General features: G+C 37.2%; 1 protein-coding gene across 2 annotated transcripts; it reads right to left on the bottom strand.

Annotated features, from left to right (window-relative positions):
- Positions 1-278: 278 nt before the first annotated feature.
- On the bottom strand, positions 279-21,354 carry fyb1b (FYN binding protein 1 b). Of its 2 annotated transcripts, XM_030150848.1 has the most exons (19): positions 21,129-21,354; positions 15,015-16,026; positions 10,902-11,025; positions 10,721-10,794; positions 10,119-10,141; positions 9,899-9,963; positions 8,250-8,373; positions 7,961-8,120; positions 7,539-7,659; positions 7,326-7,345; positions 7,170-7,239; positions 6,904-6,990; positions 6,329-6,366; positions 6,132-6,207; positions 5,832-5,919; positions 4,929-5,091; positions 4,759-4,792; positions 1,167-1,198; positions 279-912 (listed from the first exon to the last, which is right to left on the bottom strand). In XM_030150848.1, exons 1-19 carry the CDS (start codon positions 21,129-21,131, stop codon positions 890-892), a joined length of 2,337 nt encoding a protein of 778 aa, XP_030006708.1. In that variant the 5' UTR covers positions 21,132-21,354; the 3' UTR covers positions 279-889. The 2 variants fall into 2 exon arrangements, with proteins under 2 accessions (XP_030006708.1, XP_030006709.1); XM_030150849.1 differs by lacking the exon at positions 6,904-6,990 and having other exon boundaries at positions 282-912; positions 21,129-21,353.
- Between the last annotated feature and the right edge of the window lie 76 nt (positions 21,355-21,430).

Below are 21,430 nucleotides of genomic sequence, written 5' to 3'. Positions count from 1 at the left end.
AAATATGATAGAGGTATTAGGACCTCAAATATGTACTGAAGTCCAGAGCATGAGTATTTAATTACACTCCGCCACCACATCATAATCTCTTGAATATATAAATTATAACTAGCCCAAACAAGGAGAGATTCATCCCATTTTAGATAGATACATTTACATACTTGCACCATAAGAAAAGTCAAATTTATTTAAATCTCTGGGTAAAATTGAAACTAGTTACTTAAATTGTTATAAATAATCTTAGCAATTTTTGAAGAAATTGGAAGAAAAATATAATAAATGGTCTCCATATGTTTTATTCAACTCAATATTTGTTTGAATTATTTTATTTAAGAAATCTAGCATTTATATATTCATTGAGTGTTAATTGGGCCATGTCTCAGGTTTTACAATGAATTAAACAAAGACATCAAACACATTTTGTTCCAAAGTTGTAATTGTGCCAGACCCATATGGGCAAAACATCAGAGCAGCAGTAAAGCAAGCTGTTACAGTTTCAGTGGCCATAATCCAGTGGGTAATTTTATAAACAAATCAGAGATATGAAACTGCAAAACACAGCAGAAGTGTACGTGTTTCTGAAGAAAAAGAAAACATAAAGGCTTATAGAAATATGCAAATACTGTTTTAAAAATAAATCTTTCCCATTTTCCTGTAATGTTGTGAGCACAATATCATATTAAATTGTCCTGTTTGTTGTTCAGAGTTCTAAATTTACATCCTTTTTTTTTGGCAAACAAATAGTAAGTATGAAATATGTACAGTGAAAGGTTAGTTCAGTCTGATTGTTGGACTAATATAAAGCAGTATCACTGTATATGCCTGCAATTAACATAATAAATAACATGAACAATATCAGTCAAACATTAAACCAATGGTGAGATGATTCTCAGTCGTTGTCATAGATGCAGTCTGTAAAGAAAATGATTTTGATTAATAAAACATTCAACATTATAGTATACTGATAAAAATAAGACAAGTTAAAAAAAACTAACAAATAAATTTAAATTTGTCATAAAATGTAGTCACATTTACTAAAAAATTAATATGGATATTTAGTTGTTAGAGTTACTTAAGCTCTAGGCATTATGGGATAGAGAACCTCATTAGCAAAACGTGTAGCCTAGTGAAGAACAGATGTTGTAAAGATTTCTTTAAACACCTACCATCTCCAATATCATCATAAATATCTCCATCACTGTAAAGAGAAATAGAAGGAGTGTAAACAGTATATTGTCAAAGACTGATAAGAAAGTTAACTAGAGAATGACTTCATGTTTCAGTCACGTGGTTTCTCCAGTGCCCCACCCCTTTAAGAGACAGTGGATCCTGACCCATTCATTACAATAAGAGAAGTGAACTTGAGTTACAGATTGCATCGATTCTTTCTGCCTTTAATCACCCAAGTAAATACTTATCCCTTTTCTCACAAGCCACATAAAAATCTTATGAGTATTCTGACATTAAAACACAAATCAAGAGAAAGTTAACTTTGTATAAGGCCTATCTCTGTCTCATCCACAGGAGGTAAAAACAAGCAGGAAAATCAAGCAACTGATAATTACAATAAAAAATAACGTTAGCCACCGATAAAAAAGGTTTTTCATGAATATTTTCTTCATAGTTATAGTCCGATATTTTTACAACAAACTGTGACTTTCTTGAAAAATGATCTGACTGTGATAATATTGTAAAATTATATTGCAAACATCATATTACGGAAGCGTATTGCATTCACCAAAAAAAATAATTTCGGCTCTGTTTTTCTGAATTAATGAGATAATTATCTCATAATTACGAGAAAAAATAAGTTAAAAAAAAAAATCGGCGCTGTTTTTCTGAGTTTATGAGATACTGTTTCCTGAAAAAAAAAAAGCTCTGTTTTTATGAGTTTATGAGATACTGTTTCCTGAAAAAAAAGCTCTGTTTTTATGAGTTTACGAGATACTGTTTTCCGAAAAAAAAAAAAAAAAAAAAAAGCTCTGTTTTTATGAGTTTACGAGATACTGTTTTCCGGAAAAAAAAAAAAAAAAGCTCTGTTTTTATGAGTTTACGAGATACTGTTTTCCGGAAAAAAAAAAAAAGCTCTGTTTTTATGAGTTTACGAGATACTGTTTTCCGGAAAAAAAAGCTCTGTTTTTATGAGTTTACGAGATACTGTTTTCTGAAAAAAAAATAAAATGTGGCTGTGTTTCTCTGTCAGTGGGACAGTGGTCCCTGGTCCAGGCAGGAGTTCCTTCTATCTGTGCTGCTGAAAGCCTCTCGGGGGAGCGTGAAGTTGTTTCCGTTCTCGTAACCGGTTCCGATTACGGATCATGGAACTAGTTTCGTTCACAGAAATCAGAACCAAGCCCCGCTTCGTGCACGGATCAAGCCCTTCAAGCACACCGGCGCTCGGAGCCTGTAACCCGGCTTCCTGACAGGGCACGACCGCGGTGATGGGAGTTGGCATTAATGAAGTCAAATAAAATTACATTCACCATGATTAAATAAAATATGCGTCTTGGTGTCCCGGTTCACCCCCCACCCCCGGACAGCTTTCCATCAGGTCCAGGTGGAAAGCTATGGGGGTGGGGGGTGAACCGGGGCACCAAGAGCTCCTCCACGTATCTAGTTCTGACTAATGCATTCCATTAGGTCCGACAAATAAATGAATACACATTTGCACTCTTCTGCTGTGTATATTTTCTTTAATGCTGGTGAATGTCATTTTATTTGACTTCATTAATGCCAGGACCTGGAGTACGCTGCTGACACCATCCTGCTCAGCACATCCTACAGTCAGCTGACAGATTCTCTGGGCAGTTACAGTGAAGAGGCACAGAAGCTTGGCCTCCAAGTGAACTGGACAAAAACCAACCTCACGCATGTCGGTGATTGGCCAGATCCACCTCCCTTGCAGCTTAGTAATGACATTGTAGAACCTGTCAAGAGCTTTGTGTATCTGGGGTGATGACAGACAACGGGGACCTAAAACCAGAGATTACCCGCAGAAGGGCCCTGGCAGCATCAGCTCTGCAGTCTCTCTGGAAACCACTGTGGTGGCACCAGACCATCTCACGCAGGACGAAGCTCCGGATCTACAACTCTGCCATCCTCTCCATCCTGCTCTATGGCTCGGAAACACGGCCCTTAAACCAGACTCTGGCTGCCAGAATAGATGGCTTTGATAGCAGGGCTCTCAGAACCATCGAAAACATCAGGTGGACCCGGCGGGTTTCCAATCAGGTGCTTGGAGCCCGCACACGCCAGCCCAAAGCATCCAGCCTGGCCGCGCAACGTCGCACCCGCTGGTTCGGTCATGTCCTCCGCCTCCCTCCTGACCATCCAACAAGAGCCATCCTTCAGTTTGACCCAAAGGCCGCAGACTGGAAATGACCACAAGGCAAGTCCCGCACCCGATGGCTCGACGTCATTGCAGGCGACCTCCGACAACATGGAGTTACCATGGAGGACGCAGAGCAGCTGGTACAGGACCACCAGCCATGGAAAACACTGGTTCACCTGGTCGGCCCAATGCACCGGGACAGGACACCCGCCCCATGGCAGGAGTCCTAGTAGTAGTGGTAGTCATTAATGCCAACTCCCATCACCGCGTCCTGTCTTGTCAGGAAGCCGGGCTACAGGCTCCGAGCGCCGCTGTTCTGTGGAGTTGAGCTGCTCCGTCCACCCGCTCCAGTCCGGCTTACACACCGGGGAGCGGATAGCTGTCCACCTGGACCTGATGGAAAGTTATTGGAGGGGGGACGAACCGGTACACCAAGCCGCTCCTCCATGGATCTAGTTCTGACTAATGCTTTCCATCAGGTCTGACAAATAAATGAATCCACATTTGCACTCTTCTGCTGTGTATATTTTCTTTAATGCTGGTGAATGTCATTTTATTTGACTTCATTAATGCCAGCTCCCATCACCGCGGTCGTGCCCTGTCAGGAAGCCGGGTTACAGGCTCCGAGCGCCGGTGTGCTTGAAGGGCTTGATCCGTGCACGAAGCGGGGCTTGGTTCTGATTTCTGTGAACGAAACTAGTTCCATGATCCGTAATCGGAACCGGTTACGAGAACGGAAACAACTTCACGCTCCCCCGAGAGGCTTTCAGCAGCACAGATAGAAGGAACTCCTGCCTGGTCCAGGGACCACTGTCCCACTGACAGAGAAACACAGCCACATTTTATTTTTTTTCAGAAAACAGTATCTCGTAAACTCATAAAAACAGAGCTTTTTTTTCCGGAAAACAGTATCTCGTAAACTCATAAAAACAGAGCTTTTTTTTTTTTTTTTTTTTTTTCAGGAAACAGTATCTCATAAACTCAGAAAAACAGAGCTTTTTTTTTTTTTTTTTTTTTTTCAGGAAACAGTATCTCATAAACTCAGAAAAACAGCGCCGATTTTTTTTTAACTTATTTTTTCTCTTAATTATGAGATAATTATCTCATTAATTCAGAAAAACAGAGCCGAAATTATTTTTTTTTGTGAATGCAATACGCTTCCGTACAATACGCTTCCGTACTTTTCAGTTTATATTTTGACACAAAATTTATATATTACAGTTAAAATATGTTGTTTGTGTACAAAGTTTTGAAAATACTGAAGCAAGAGTTGGGGGTACTTGGCTAAAAAAGTCTATTTTGGGGGTACTCCACTGTAAAAAGTGTGAGAACCACTGTTCCATCACATGATGTTTTCAACCTTGACCCCACTCGCTTCAGAGACAGGAAGTGAACTTATTGTGCGGTTGTGTGTTGTTTGTGGTTCTTACTCTGAGAGAATGTAGCAGGTTGAAACATAACCAACTGTGGAAGACACACAAAGACAGATTTAACAAAAAGATTTAATAAAAAAAAAGTATAAAAATGACTTTATAATGCAGGGAGGAATTCTCGATCATGTATTTCTGGTGTCAAACGCTAACAACCAGCAGATACTCACACTTGCCATCATCGTTCCTACAAATCAGCTTGTTATCTGCAGCTTTCGCAATGACGTCAAGTTTCTCTCCAGCTTTGACTGATAGCTCTTTGCCGCTCCACTTCTTATTAGTGAGATTTTGGATGATGGTCACCTGATAGAGAACCCGGATCTCCCCATCATACTGAAACAGATCATCAACACTGTTAATTTGTGTAAAATGAAAATAATTTCATTAACTGCATGTAAAGGAATAGTACTAGTGGCATAATTGCACTTATGGTTACTGACAATAGGCCTGGGCGATAAAACTATAATTATCATAAATATGATAGATTTTTTTTGGCGATAATTATATGTGTCTTTTGTCACGAGTATAATTTGATTAGATTTTCACTTGAATTACTTGTTTCAGTGCTTTCATCTGTCTGAATATGAACCCAGATCAAATGTTGAAAATGAATAAAATAAATGCTACATCACATAATGAGACTACAGGTGTGATATTTAGCTTTTTTCACATCTTTTCATGTTTTCATTTTTATGTATTTTAGGCATGTGTCATTTATGTTTTTTGAAGTTTTTTGGGTTTTTTTCTGTCACTTTCCATGTGAATTGTCTTACGTGTCATTTTTATCTTTTCTGCATCATTTACATTGCTTTTTTTTTACATCTTTTTGTATATTTTGTGTCTTCTTTTGTTTTATAAACCCAAAATAACCAGTTTTTTTTTTTTTTTTAACTTTCCCCCAGCACTAAAAAACAAAAAAACAAACAAACAAACAAAAAAAACATTTAACCTTAGGATAAATAATACTTGACATGTATCACAATAATTATTTCTATTGACTGGTATGAAAATGTTGTGTCATTAAATATTAATGGTATTTATCTAAAGTTGGAAATATTATGAGAGCAACAGACTTTAAACTTTTTCCTGAAGTCCTTCTCCTCTTTCTCGAACTTCTTCTGCTTCTTTGGGTCCATGTCTTTGCCTCTCAGAGGTGGAAGACTATAGAGGGGAAAAGTGAACAAAAGTCACAGATTATATGTTAAGTCATTGATTTTTTTTTTACTATGACTACATTTCAGGATTCTGTAGTGATATATAATTTGTTTTAACCACAATTTCTGTGTGTCTGACAGTTTTTATGGTGTATACAAATGTTGGGAAAAGATTAATATAATGTAATTATAGTGTTTTGATGTGAGTGTTAGTTGTACCTGCTGATGGGAGGAGGAAGAGGCGCATTTTGAGAGTCAACATCATCATATATCTCCTCATCAATTGCTGTTTGATCTGTGATAAAACATGCAGATGTATGAGGTGTTTTTTTTTGTTTGTTTGTTTTTAAAGATCCACCACCTTGTGTATGAAGTGCCCATTAATAACAGAATGATATTATCAAAGTTATTTCTACCTGAATTTGCCTCAGAAAACTGAGTTGGTGGAGGCACTCTGGTACAAAAGAAGAAACAAGTATTACAAAAAATACAGGATTTTAAAGATTAGCCACATCACATAGAAGTCATTAGTAGATCATTCAAAGCAGACAGTATTAACAAAAATAGTAATTAGATCATCTTAATTTTAAAAAGGAATTTTAGTTTGTTAGTTTTGTTTTTCTGATCAAATAAACATGCATCAATGTAAGAAAGAACACAACCTGTAAAGATTAGTAAAATCACAGATGATACATTCCACTGATTGATGCATATTAAGTGAAACAACATTGTTAGGAGACAGCTTCGTAGACTGCAATAAACAGCATCTGCAAACCGGGATCCTTCAGTGTTATTTATAGAGTGGTGAAGTTGTCAATCTGATGCTGATTTGAGGATAAAACATCTCAGACACAAGGTTTCATCAACATTCAAAGGGAACATAATTGGAGAAAAACTATGCAGTTATTGATAGGAGATGGACTGAAAGATTAGGGATTAATAATAGAGTACAGTAGATCTGTAATCAGTCTTACAACTGAGGTTATTTTACTCATTAGTGCTGGAAGGACGTCTGTTCCACTCAAACATCCGCAGGAAGCCAAGCTGCTTCTTAATAGAGGCTCTCGGGTCCAACGGACTAAAGACCAGGGATGAAAAGACCTTTTTTTTCTGTTTCACATCTGCATCCTTCCAATTAACCCCTTCTCTGTTCATGGTCAGTGTTTCTCAATTGATAATCAGCCAATTTAAACATATTCATTTGTCATTCAATGCAAATCAATTATTTATTAGAACTATTTATGCATCAACTCTCACCTGATTTCCAGGTTTGGGTCAATAACATCATCGTATATTTCTCCATCACCTGGTGGTGGAGGTAGAACCACTGCAGGAAAAGTATAAAAATGAAGATAAAATGTAAAATGAATACAACAAACCAAAACATATGGTTGTAGTGAATTTTAAGAATACCTCCTGGTCCTCTGGTCCCACTGTCGAGAGAAAAAAAAGAGGTATAAACTTCAAGATGAGTCAATACAAATTGACTGAAAGCAGGTGGCTGTACTTTTAATTTTGTTTGTGATTCATTTGCTTTTGCAGTTTATTAACATAGAGGCAGGTAAATGGTAAATGTTAAAAAATTGGCTTTACATTACATCCTAAAATATATATTTTCCTATGTACCTGTTGTCAGAAGAGACAACATCGATGTCATCATAGACCTCGGGTTCATACGGCTGCTGAGCCTGACGATTCTTCAGAGAGTTAAAGTCGATTTCCACTGCTGTGGTCTTCACATAACCAACTGTTTGGATCAAAGAGCAAAACAAGACTTGGATGAGATACAGTGATTATTGTTATACAGATGATTCCTTGCTCGAAGAATGGGTGGAGAACTAAGTGCTCAGGAAAAGAAAAGATGAATTATCATTCAATCAAACATGAACATGGCCTGAATAAATTTAATCTTATGCTGATTTATGTACTGGTCTGAAGCAATATTACAAACTGAAAGGAATAAATCTGCCATCGTTATAATCAGCTTGTATTTTTTTTTGGATGGATGGATGGATGGATGGATGACAAAGATGAGTGAAGAAACTTACTGGATCCGTCCTGCGTCCGTCCTAACCACTTCCCCTCTGGGTTTCCCTGGACTCGGATGATGTCCAGACCATCTCCCTGCTTCAGACAGAGGTCTGTCTTAGTGCCTTTACAATCCACACGAGCCTTCCCCTGGTGAATGACCTCGAGTGATCCAACCAGCTGCAACACACATACAATCATTAAGAAACAAAAATACAGACACTGGAGGAAACAGTGTTTACTGACTAAATGTTTTAACAATCAGATTATAAACATGACTGAAAACAACAGTTTAACTCCTTCACTCACTTTGAATTTCTTTCTGGCGTCTTGTTCCTTCTTCTCACGTTCTTTCTGCTCCTTTTTCTCAGCTTCTAGTCGTTTTTTCTCCTCTTTATCTTTCTTTTTTTCCTGTTTTTGTTCAGCCGCTTCCCTGTTGAAGATAAAACACAAGTGATTTTGTAACTTAAGGAAATGTTTGAACTCTGTCCAATGTTTTTTTGCAAAGTCTATCAGACTAAGTAGTTATTACAGTAAATGTATCCTTTTTTTCTGATGCTGCCTTTTGAAGTCACTCAGTTCATAACATATTACAAGTGATAGTAGACTTTTTTTGTATGTCTTGATTTCACAGTTTATTAAACAATCAGAGGTTATCGACGCTTTCAATATGTTTGACATGTTACAAAGCAGTTCCTTGACCTTCAGGATTAACTTTTCTCTCATCAAATGCTGTGAAGTTACTTGTGGAGTGGATGCAGTTTCACTGTCCGTATGGTTAGTTATACCGGACAAGGTATGAATACATCTTTACATGAAAAACAGTTAAGTGTAAAAACCATATCTGATGTTACTGTGTTCAAAACTAAGGCCAGGAACACTCATCAAATGCATTAAATTTGGAAATTAAGCGTGCTTGTTTTTCTAGGCAATAGCACCCAACATTTCCATTTCTCCCAATGGTGAAGAATTTTAAAAATTCATCTAGACCCCAAGACATGGCAGAGACCTACCTTGTGTGAAATTTTCAAGTGGAAATATGCTGTAGTTTTTGCCTCACAGAAGCAGATAGATCAGGGATGTCAAACATGCGGCCTGGGGGCCAAAGGTTCCAATCAGGCCCATGGGATGAATTTGCAAAGTGCAAGTTAGGGCATTAAACTCAAAAATAATATCATAATAACCTACAAATAATGACAAGACCAATTTTTCTCTTTGATTTAGTGCAAAAAATATTAAATTATGAAAATGTTTACATTAACAAACTATCCTTTAACAATAAAATGTGAATAACCTGAACAAAATGAAGAAATGAATAAAATTAAGTGCAATTTTAACCATTTTCTGCCTGTTACTAAATGTTTTGTGCATATGTATAAATGATAAGTCGAGGTGTAATACTGATAAAATTGTACTTATATTTCTAAACAAATTCTGTTTTTTTTTCAGGTTATTCACATCCTTTTTGTTTGGATGGCTTTTAAATGTAAATATTGGCATGACTGAACGTTATTTTTTGCACTAAAACAATTTGGAGTTGTCATTATTTATTGGCTATTATCATGCTATTATTGTACTGGTCTGGCCCACTTCAGATTAAATTGGGCTGAATGTGGCCCCTGGGAGAAAATGAGTTTGACACCCCTGAGATAGACAAACAGACTGGCCTATTATAATACACTGGTATTGTCATCAAACAACCACCAGAGAGCAGTGTTATTTAAACTCCCATTTGGTGTTTAAAGTAAAACTTAAACCAACACTCAAATGAGGAAGCTGAATACACAAATATAATGTTATACATATGCATATAATAAAACTAGTCAAGACTGCACTGTAGAAAAAAGTTTGTCTCAGGGATTTAGGACGAGGTCAAACAAAGCCTCTTAGATCATTAATACTGCGTTACAGAGGACAGTGTTAAATATATGATGATTTAATGCAGAATGTTCACTCACCATCGTTCATCAAGATCTTCATACATCTCACCATCATCATCATCATCGTCCTCCTCCTCCTGAGCCTAAAAAGAAATTGATTGTTACAGTATAGATCAGGGTGCATTTCTCATATGGTCACCATGTCTCACACACATAATCTAACAGCGTCTGTCTTCATTCATTGCATCTGCACGTCCATCTGTATTAATGTGAGTAAAAATAACTCAGCATGTCTCACCTTTCCCCTCTGACTTGGATGAACTGCAGAAGAGAATCAAAGAATCAACATTACAAGACAATTTCATTCTTTTGAGATACTTAGCCACATCATATCTGACTCATGCGCAACAACAAACTATTTTTAGTGTTTTGTGTGTCACAATCTGCAGATCAAACATTGTTTTTCATGCACAGTTTCATATATGGCCACAAAGTGTTTACACAAATATATGCACTAATATAATGCTGGTAACTGTAAACCACTGACTAATTCAGTTCCTCTGGTTTACTCTGTGCAAGGTTCAGCACAGTCTGAATGATGGTTTACTTTTTTTCATGTGAAGCTACAAATCTAAAAACTGCACACATCATGCAACATGGTATATATTGTATCCAATAGCAGACATTTTGGCTTCTAAAAGCAGGCACAGAACAAATATTGCTGATGAAACTAATAATGCTCTGTTTAGATGTCCCAGGAGGCCTTTCCAGAGAAAAACATCAACATCTCCAAGACCTGAGACTGACACTGTTTATGTGAGATGCAGTCATTTTAATGGGATCAGCCTAAATAAGTCACAATGTGTTGTGACAGTGTAATCTAGTGTACTGTTACTGAACCTGAGGATGGTGGCAGAGGTGGAGGCGCACTGATGAGTTCATCAACATCATCATAGAACTCTTCCTGCTGATTTCTAAAAAGCAGAGCCAAGACGTATTTATTTATTTGCACAGACTAATGCATTTTCTACAGGACTTACTTACATGTTAAGTGTTCGTGAGTCCACTAATGTCAACTTACGAGGGTCCAGGGTGTCGAGGGGGCAGGCTGGGAACTGGGGGCTGAGGAGGGGTCCCCTGGTTGTTATTGTTACCAGGAGGTGGGCCTGGAAATGCGGCGACGGGTTTCTTTAATGTTGCAGGACCTTTAACAACAAATACATGGTGAATTAAAATGACCTTAAATTAATAGATGTCTTAAGATTTTTTGAGTGAAAAGAAAACAAAATAATAATCAGACACAATAACACATGACTCAAGAACACATGATAATAATATAATAATAACTACATTATGTCAACTGCCGTGTTGAGATAAATATGTTTAGTTTGCATACCATGAAACAGCTTCAAATGCTTTGTCTTTTGGTTAAAATCAAAAATTGGTAGAGAAAAGTTTTTGTTTTTTTTTTCCTTTCACAAAATAGTATTAAAGCAACAGTATCAGAATCAATACTAACAACAACAATAACAAGAGTACATACAGCAGTACATACAGCCTAGGTAGTGTCTGATAGGAGGAAGACCACCTCACTCTGGAAAAAATACCACTCTACATTTACAAACCTGATGCTCCCTCAATCAAAACATTAAGTGCATATTATTATCTGTTTTGTTGTTAAGATTTTTAAAATGTTGTTTTCTTCACATGATTTGACAAGTATTGCATTTTGTTTTAGCGTGAACTGTTCTCATTCTCCATAAATACATTTTTTAAATGACAATAATCTTATTTAGAATTGTCAGGGGTTTCTAAGTCAAAATGAGTTAAGGTGGTAATTTTATTGTGACACATACCTCTGAATAACAAAACTATTCCTCTCTTTTCTTTCCCAGAGTTCTCAAAACTTGTGAATCTAAAAACAAAAGTAGTGAATTTGCTCTGATGATTAGTGAACTTCAAATCATTATTTAAAAGATATACTGTATATATATATATATATATATATATATATATTTATTTACAAACTGTGGCAACAATGTTGGTATTTGACAATGATGAAAATCATCTTTCACCTCTACACGGAAGTAAATGTAGATCAGGTGTTTTTCCTAAATACAGAGCTTGTATGTACGTACTATCCCAGTTTGCTGACTTACTTCCCCATGTGGTGAAACAAACTCAGCTGTCAGAGCAGAGAGCGAAAGCAGAGAACAGAGGAAACACTGGACAGGGAAGTAGGCAGCAAAATACAAGAACCATGCATGTCTCCGTGACTTTGCTCTCATATCTGAAATTAGATCTAAACTATGCAGACATGTTGACCATACAGTACTCTATTCAGATACAGTACCTAACGAATACTTTTAGAAGTGAGGAATAGCATGCTACCAATTATATTATACACCAACAGAAATGTTTGCATAGTTGGTGTCTCATTTGGCGCACTGTGATCTCAACAACATCAAGCCACTGAAACCACATCAACTTGTGAGGCAAGTATTTCACACCTCTGAAATGTAAACTGTCCAAAATGTTGCAGGAAATGCTCTTGAAACAACTAAATAAGAGGAACCCCCTGACTGTCACGAGATCTGTTTTGCTGCCCTACTTCATTAAATGACGGCAAAGGCTTGTGTAGTTGCTTGTAGAATGCTGTATTTATATGTGTTCCACACTGATGTAAGAGCAAAAGATACATGAAACCGAATGACAAAAGAAGTCAAGTACACGCCATCAGATTAAAAGTGGTTGAGGTATTACTGCCTGTGGCGTCACATGTGTGTCCCAGCTGGCTGCTGAAAGTTATTCTCCTAAAACTCCACTGCACTTTCTAAATGTCTACCTCCCAGTTGTTCACAATAACTAAAGGGAATTATTTGTTCATATTTTGCCTTTATGAGTTTCTGAATATAAGGAGAACTGAAAAGGCCATTAAATGCAAATTTCTGGAAATGATTTTTCTTCCATGTTTTAGTTAAACTCTGTTTTAAGTCTCACTGAGTTTAAAGTCTTCTTCATAGCTGATTCTGTACAACTTCTAACAACATCCTCCAAACTCCACACATATTATGCATGTCTGAAATTTATCTTTTACTTCCTCAGAAACCTAATGAGTGTCGCAGTGAAACCAAAGTAACTGGAACTCAAAGTAACTGATAACCTGTAAAAAGTCTTGGTACAGGTATTTGTTTTCATTATTTATTTATTTATTTATTTAGTTCTGTGCTGTTACTTTCCTTCAGAGTCAATTGAAGACTAATACTAACTATCAACCATTATCAGTGACAACTTCTGCTGATGAAAACTGATTCATCCGTCTATATCTATACATATATAAGATTTTACCTGGAGTCTTCAATCCAGTTACCCTGTATCATTTAACTTTTTTCATATAATGTTGTATTATACTGTATTTGTTAACTGTGTCTGTCCACACAAAGGCTGACTAGAGAGATGTACTTGTGGAAAAAGGTTTTCTATTCACCTGTAGCCTTTTTTCTATTCACAAACTGGCAATCTGAACGTGTTGGCTCTATAAATAATGAAACCAGTCTTAACAAATGTTTCATACTTCAAAGGACCAAAACCACTTAACTAGTCACAAATTTACTAGATGTTGAAAGTTTGTGTTCCAGTTTGACCGTTTGACACACTTCATAGATTAGGTGGAGTCAAGTTCTACTAAAATTACACAGAAAATATTTGCTAGTGATGTGTGATCACACATTTTAATATGCAGAGTTCTGTGTTTGGCCTCTTTTTTAGCTGTTCCCATAAGTGTGCAACCAACTTTGTCATGTTTTTCTCCTGAAGAGCTCTGGGTAACAGCAGCAGTGAGGTCGACCAGTACATAGTCCCTGAGGCCAGGATGTTGATGGGTGCGCTTACATGGACGTCAGTGTCTTGGTTTTCAATTTGAGGAATTTCTACATATTTCATCATAATAATTTAAGTGTATATTTCAGCTAAAACTGAGAAAAAAAATGAGGTTTTGTGGTTATACATGCAAATATCCTGTGTCAGTGTCAGAAAGCCAGAAAAGCCCTTATGGCAGTTCAATGAAAGGACGATACAGTTGCATAGATACTGTATGTGTTATCCTACTTTCTGACCTAGGTTGACTACCGTCAGCCACATGATGTGACAGAGACACAAAAAATGGTTAGCCTCAGTCCTGCCCCTTCTACTGTGTCTCATGGGACCAGAAAAAATATAATTAAATCTACTGAAATGAACTTACAATTCTCAAACACTCTAATGAAGATTATGTGTTGAGATACACAGGTTTTGTCAGATGTAAGCCAAAATGATATATATTTTGGCTTACATCTGACTGTGTTCTACATTTCGTGTAAGAATATCATCATTGTATCTGTATATTTCAGCTCTTTTTTTAGACCAAATAAAAAACATAAGGTGAAATTCAATACAATTCCGGCAATAAAGAGATAAAGTTTAGATCACATCATTAAAATGGCTTTGAGGTGTGTGTGGTCAACAATTACATATTTTCAGTCAGGTAAATTGGTAAATTGGAAAAATTCTTGTCAAATTATCTTTGAAATGTACAAATATCATATGTTTAATTGGTGATTCAAGAGGGACTTTCTTATCTTACTGACAATGACACATATTTCTTTCCAGTGTAACATCTCACATGCCATTTCACTGCACAATGAACTCACATCTGCCTGATCTTTAAACCTGGTCTGAAAAACACTGAAAAATTCCATTTTACTTTGCACATTACAGTTTATTGTTGTACCTTACTGTTTTATTGGCCGAATTTTCTACCATTTCTGGTTTTCATACTTGTAATTTATTATGTATAGTGTGTTTGCTCTTGTATTCTATTGTTAAGCCTATATTGTATGTTAATCTTTGGGATCAATAAAGTCTGTCTGTCTGTCTGTCTGTCTGTCTGTCTGTCTGTCTGTCTGTCTGTCTCTCTATCTATCTATCTATCTATCTATCTATCTATCTATCTATCTATCTATCTATCTATCTATCTATCTATCTATCTATCTATCTATCTATCTATCTATCTATCTATCTATCTATCTATCTATCTATCTATCTATCTATCTATCTATCTATCTATCTATCTATCTATCTATCTATCTATCTATCCTTGATAAACCAGGATATAATATGATAACTGAACATTATTTCACTTCCAAGTTCAACTCACCCTCATTTGATGTTTCCGTTCCTCTCTTGAAACTCTCCAGGTTGACTTTGGGAGGTCGGTTGGGTTTAGCCGGGGCAGGGCCCAGGGCTAAACTGTTAGGGAGGGGGTTTCGCTTAGGGCCTGAGGTGGGATCCCCACTGACGTTGCTAGTTGGAGGAGGCTTCACTGGTTTCTTTAAGCTGGGTTTCTTACTGGCTAAAGGTTTTGGAGGAGGGATGGAGCTGGAGGTTGTGAGAGGCTGTTTTCCAGCTCCACCTGCTCTTGGGCCGTCATCCGTCTCCTCTGCTATGTCCTTCTCCTTGTTGAAGAGGTTCTGAGCAGTTCTGAAGTTGGAGGGCTTTGGAGTGGAGTTAACAGGAGGTGGGGGTTTGTTCGCTGTGTCCGTGTTAGCTTCTGCCATTCCATCATTTTGCTGCCATAATTTTCTAACGCTGCTGTTTGGTTTTAGTTGTGCAGAAGGCTTTATGGGTGGGGTGGAGCCAGCATTTGCCGGTGCACCCCCACTGTTGTCCTCTTTTACCCAGCTGGGTTTGGGTCCAACTGAGGAGGGTTTAGGAAAGGCAGGCTTGGAGTCTGATGAGGTGGCACTGAGAGACGGCTTGAAGACAGGTGGTTTCTGTGCAGGTTCTTGTGCTTCAGAAGTCTGTGAAAAAGTTGGCTTCACAGGTTGGTGTTGTTTATTGACAACAAAAGGCTTCTTGGTGGTATTTGTGTCATCTTGGTTATTTGCAAACCTGTTGGCCAGGGCTTTAGTTTTGTTTGGTTCATGGGTCGTTGTATCACTTTTAGTGGATGGTGTTGTTTTCAGGTAAGAAGGTTTAGCTGGAAGGTTGATCGCACTGCCTGAGAGACTCTCTGAGACAGGTTTTTTTGACGGTACTGTGGGGCCAGAGGAAAGGGTGGGGTGTAAGGGTTGTTTGGGACGTCCTACTGGTGTGGATGATGGTTCATCGGTACTTGCTCCACTCGCCTGAAAGCGAGCCATAATGGCTTTTACATCAGCCTTGTTTTCCTGGAATGATGAAGAAAATGAATTAACAACAGGATTAAATATCTAAACAAATCAAACTGAACAGGAAGGTATTTGTATGATTGAAGTGTGCTCTGCTAGCCAGACTCTAAAATGAGGACACCAGACAAAAGTCCCAAAACAGAAACAGAAACAGCTCATTAAAGGGGAATTGAAGAAAAGAAAGTATTGATGAAACTGTCATTGTTTAAACAGTTGCACATACACACAGGAACAGAAACTATGAAAATATACTCTATCAAGGCGTTCCCTGTCTCATCTACAGATAACTGTAAAGTCCAACTTTCATTAATATATATATACATCGGCACAGCACTTTACATGGGCTACCAAAGGGATGGCAAGATCAGATGGTATGGAGGAATCTGCATATACATATGCAAACGGGTTCAACAAAAAAATACAGAAACAACACTTTAAGCTATTCATTGTTATATAATACCCTGTATCCACACACTACCGTTTGTTCTTAATGCACAACAGGAACAAGACGAGTGTTCAAAAATAACAAAAGAATGCAGCTTTTAAAAAGAAAAAGATTTAATAGCAAAATGGAAATATTCTACAAGGAAAAGCTGTGCTCTGTAAGATGAAAATTACAGTAATTTTACTGCTTTGAGAAACTCATTGCCTTAGAGGTGGTTTGAGAACACAAAAGTTAGGTGGGAGCAATAGTGAGTTCTGGTTTCTGAGCGGACAAGGATGGCGTACTGAACATTTTGAGTAACAGAAGGTTGCAATGAATAACAGACCACTGCTATGAATATGTAACAGACTATCTTGGCTGTTTGAAGCTTTTAAAATAATATTCTTTCTTGATTTCCATAGTAAATAGCTGGGTATTAAGTGGGGTAACCGGAAATCAGGGTCGAATAACTGTTCATGCTCTGTGATGAACCAGCGACATGTCCAGGGTGTACTCTGCCTTTGCCCATAAGTAGCTGGGATAGGCTCCGGTGACCCCCGTGACCCTAGTGAGGATAAAGTGGGTTCAAATAATGAATGAATAACTGTCTATATTTTAAGCATCATATGATGATAACCAATGTTTCTCTGTGTTTATTACACAGAGAAACATTTATTACATTTATTACACACACTCTTTAATGCTCAACTTGTTAATCGGTTCACTTTGCTATTTATTTTATTTTTAGTCTTTTTATTTTATTACCTGCTTTTGACCTGATTATTTTCTGACTATTTGTTTGTTGTATTTCTACAACGAACAAATAAAAACAATAATGTTTCTTACATTTTACCTCGAGGAGGATACTGCACAGTGAGTCTGTCTCATTACTGTGACATGACCCCTTTCAGGGTGATGAGAGTCTTGACCAACCCAACATTTATTTCACAGTAGTGACTGACTGTTTTCTCTTTTTTTGTTTCTCTATTTTCTTAATCCGAATCAGAAACTAAATATGCAAAATAATAATAATAATAATAATGGATTAGATTTCTATAGCGCTTTTCAAGGCACCCAAAGCAATTTACATTATTGATTCGCTCTCATATTCTCACTCTGGTGGTGGTAAACTACATGTGTATCCACAGCTGCCCTGGGGCAGGCTGACAGAATCATGGCTGCCAATTTGCGCCAAATGGCCCCTTTAACCACCACCAAACATTCATACGCATTCATACACCAATATGAGTGACACTCGAGGCAAGGTGGGTGAAGTGTCTTACCCAAGGACACAACAGCACATGACTAGGACAGAGCAGGATTTGAACTGCCAACCCTTTGGTTTTTGGATGACCTGCTCTACCTGCTGAGCCCTGGCCGCCCCAGACACGTTGTCAGATACACATGTCCTGTCATCCCATCAGTTTACCCTGACATTCCTCCCCTCGATCGCTGCATGTGGCTGTAAATCAAGTGGTAAAAAGGTTTGTGTTTTGAATCCTAACTTTATTATCAGTTGCAGACTTCCTGGTTCACCTTCATGAGCAACATTTTATATGTTTACCAATTCAAAATTCCTGACTTTTCCAGAGACTCAAATTCCCATTCATTCCTGGAGACATTTGAAACCATATTTGATATCAGACTGCAAAGAGGCAGATGTTTGTTGTTATGGGATTAAATAAATCCAACAGTTACATGTGTAGTACATCACATCCTGACCATGTATGTTATTGTTTCCAGATAATTCCCAGAAGTTTGGCTGCTGAAGCTCCATACAAAATAAAAGGCATTCTGCTTGTATGTGTTTATTTATTTATTTTTTAAAAGTCCAAATTTTAAGCACATTTTACCACTGCGTCAATACTCCATACTGTTTCTACATTTTGACCCAGATTTGGAAAGTATTGAAATCAAATTCTATACTTTTCCATATTGCAAAGGAACTCTGAGATCAGTTCATTGTGATCATATTTTCCAATGTAAACATAAAAAAAAAATATTTGCAGTTGTTATTGTTAAATGTTTCTGACTCCTGAATTTGACTGTGCTTTAATTATCTAGAGCTGCATCATTACCCACAGGTTTCACCTAAATGTCCCCAAAATGTGAATTTTTGTCTGGTATCACCTGTGCAGTTGATTTGCAAAGTGTGTGGACCGGCTGCGTTACCGGCCACACCTATTATAATGAGGCTGGTTTGACTGAAGTCAGACACCTAACCAGGAAGTGGAGATAAGGGTATGAGGACACAGCTCCTGCTATATTCTGTAATAAAACAAGGGAAATCTGCACATGGGAAACAGTCACAGGATGAAGAAAAACAGGAAGTTGAACCACAGTAGATATCACCTTTACTCTAATATCTCTTGAAGTAACTCATAGCCACCTCGAGTTTAAGTTAAATATGATAGTATTTCCATAATAATACGTCTAGATAGTAGTTGTGTTAATTAAAGAATGTAGAGGATTTGCGTGTCTGGAGAAAGTCAAAATGGGCTTTTTTGTGTGAACATTACATCCATCTTTCTTGCTTTCAATCTACAAAAATGAATCACTAATAGGAGGTGTTACAAGTCAGAAAAATCCATTCACATATGATTTTGGACTCATATGTTTGAGGACATGTAATCGGTCTCTGTGTTAAACCAATTATTATGTCCTAGCGTCACAGGGAAGGATTGTGGTTTTGGTTAAATATTTAACATCTTATCATGCCAAGTCCCTATTCACACTTTCAATATTTAACCAAGGCCACAAAAGTAAATGTAAATGTAACAAAGCGCTTATGGTACCTAAAACAGCTATAGAGTTCCTTTAGTTGTAGCAATCTCTAGAGGAAAAAATGACAAAGTCTAATACATCTGGCACTGAGTTTATTTTAAAAGAATCTTGGTTCACACTCTCTATAATATTATATAAATTCTGTGCTGTGACATAGAGAAAACAGTTTCTACACCATAATCTTCTTCTTCACTTCTCCTTATATTGATCCCGATATTTCAGTATGATTAAGCATGCTCACACTTTAAGAGTAATAAAGCATTTATTGCAAGAACTTGTTATAAATTAAAAGGAGCACATAGATTTTACTTAACAACTGACTTAAAAATTTGGGAACTTTCATGGTTTAATCTATTGAAACTGTGTTCATTTCAGTAATTTTAATCAGGACTGTTGCACTGTAACTAAAACTGTACACCTTCAAGTTTTACTGACATGTAAAAGATGGCGTTGTGGGTCAAGTGCTACTTTAGTGATGCCGGTAATGTCTCTCAGTGGCGATGAAATGAAATGTGGTAAAATATGTCTGCATATGAAATGAGAGGAAAAGAAACAACAAAGTTCCCTGTTTCTTAACCACAGTAAACTAAAATTACTCAATATGTTCCTCATCAGGCGGGTTGCAAAAAGGGCTTCTCACATATTTGTACAGTTGCAATTTTGTAAAAACCTGAAAATGTTGCCAGATTTTGGAAACACCAACAGTTTCACATACTGGCCTTCTAAATGGTTGGGATAATACATCTCATATTGTTTCAGTTCTAACTTGAATGGAACAGTTTGTTTTTAGCTCTTTAAAACCTGTCGTGTCATTGCTGACACACCCTGCACATATGCAGTTCGGATGGCTGTAACTCTTTCACTGTTTGCGCAGTTGGAAAATTTACAACAGTTTCTAAAGCCTGAGATGTTGTGCTTTATAGGTTTTATTAGCTCATCATGGTAATGTTACTCACGCCTGTACTAGAAGCTGAAGAAGAAGCCATTTTGGCAGTATTATAACATGCAGTAAATTGTAAATGACAGCTAGATTTTGAAAAGTCTGGGGAAAAAAATGCTCTGAAAAAATGGGTTAACAGACTCACTCACAGCATATTTTGTAATCTTTTTATAGTCAAAATAATTTTAAAAAATCCAGGCGGACCATTTTAGGCTTAGGGTTTAACAGGTTACATTGCATTGGTTACAGCAAGGTTTATCCAAGTAGTATATATTTGGAATAAATTAAGGTTTATAGGGGATAATTTTTCCACTAAAACAGTTTTAATGGATCAAGTTACTTGCACAACAAGCATTTGGAAATTCATACAGACATAAAAGCTGCAGCCTTGCTGTATCTGATGGATGCAGCAAGTGTAAACTATTTATAGTTCCTGTGTTATGTAGAGTAAATAAACATGAAGCTGTCTATGCAGCTAATTGGCCAAAAGTGCCTAATTTTTTAACTCAGTCTCCTGCTGGGAAATGATGGACGGAGGGGTAAGACATTCTGGTCAAAGCAAAGAGGAACCATGTTTTCCATTTCCAGAGTGATGAAAAGCCAAAGCTACAGTCATCTTGCAAAATCTAGCTGACACAATCCAAATGTAAAAAAACCTCCCTAGCCTTAAGGGTGACTTCTCTCATTTTAACATGCTATGTCAGAGAGAAAGAAAAAAAAAAAGATAATTATATATTCTAGCGGTCTTAACCAGTTTGTTCAAAGCCCTCTAATCACTTCAGTTAGTTTATAATCCAAGTTGTGTTTAGTTAAGAACTTAATATCTACTGAATAATCTTTCCTTATGAACAAAAAATATTAATACAATACAAATACAAAGACCACTTCTATGAGCCTACACTTCTTATTTAGGAGGTTATAAAGACTTTTTGTTGGTAATGAAAGTGTACTCACCATTGTGCAGGACAGCAGACCCAGCCACCTCTGCAATGTCCAAATGGCTGTTGGATAAAGTGTTGGCGAGAGTGTTTGTTTAGTGTATCAGTGCTGTCGAAGAGAGGAAAAATAGCTGTAGATAGCGAGTGACAAAGAGTGTGACAAAGCATTGAGTGTGTGAGCATGTGTGTTGGTGTGTGGAGAAATATATAGTCCGGTTCTATTGGTGACATAAGCATCAGCTACAACTGACTACTTCCTCTCTGCATGAAACATGTGGTTGTGGTTGTGTGTCTGTATGTGTGTCACAGCCTCTGTTA

The sequence above is a fragment of the Sphaeramia orbicularis genome, chromosome 12 (assembly GCF_902148855.1).
Source record: "Sphaeramia orbicularis chromosome 12, fSphaOr1.1, whole genome shotgun sequence".
Lineage (NCBI taxonomy): Eukaryota > Metazoa > Chordata > Actinopteri > Kurtiformes > Apogonidae > Sphaeramia > Sphaeramia orbicularis.
Note: the sequence above shows the minus strand (reverse complement) of the source record. Positions and strands in the feature narration are given on the sequence as shown.

Excerpts from the sequence above, each read along its gene's own strand:
- fyb1b (XM_030150848.1), bottom strand. Across the intron at positions 7,240-7,325 it reads TGGGACCAGAGGACCAGGAG|TGGTTCTACCTCCACCACCA; the intron begins GTATTCTTAAAA and ends CTTTTCCTGCAG. Across the intron at positions 6,367-6,903 it reads CGTCCTTCCAGCACTAATGA|AGTGCCTCCACCAACTCAGT; the intron begins GTAAAATAACCT and ends CTTTTGTACCAG.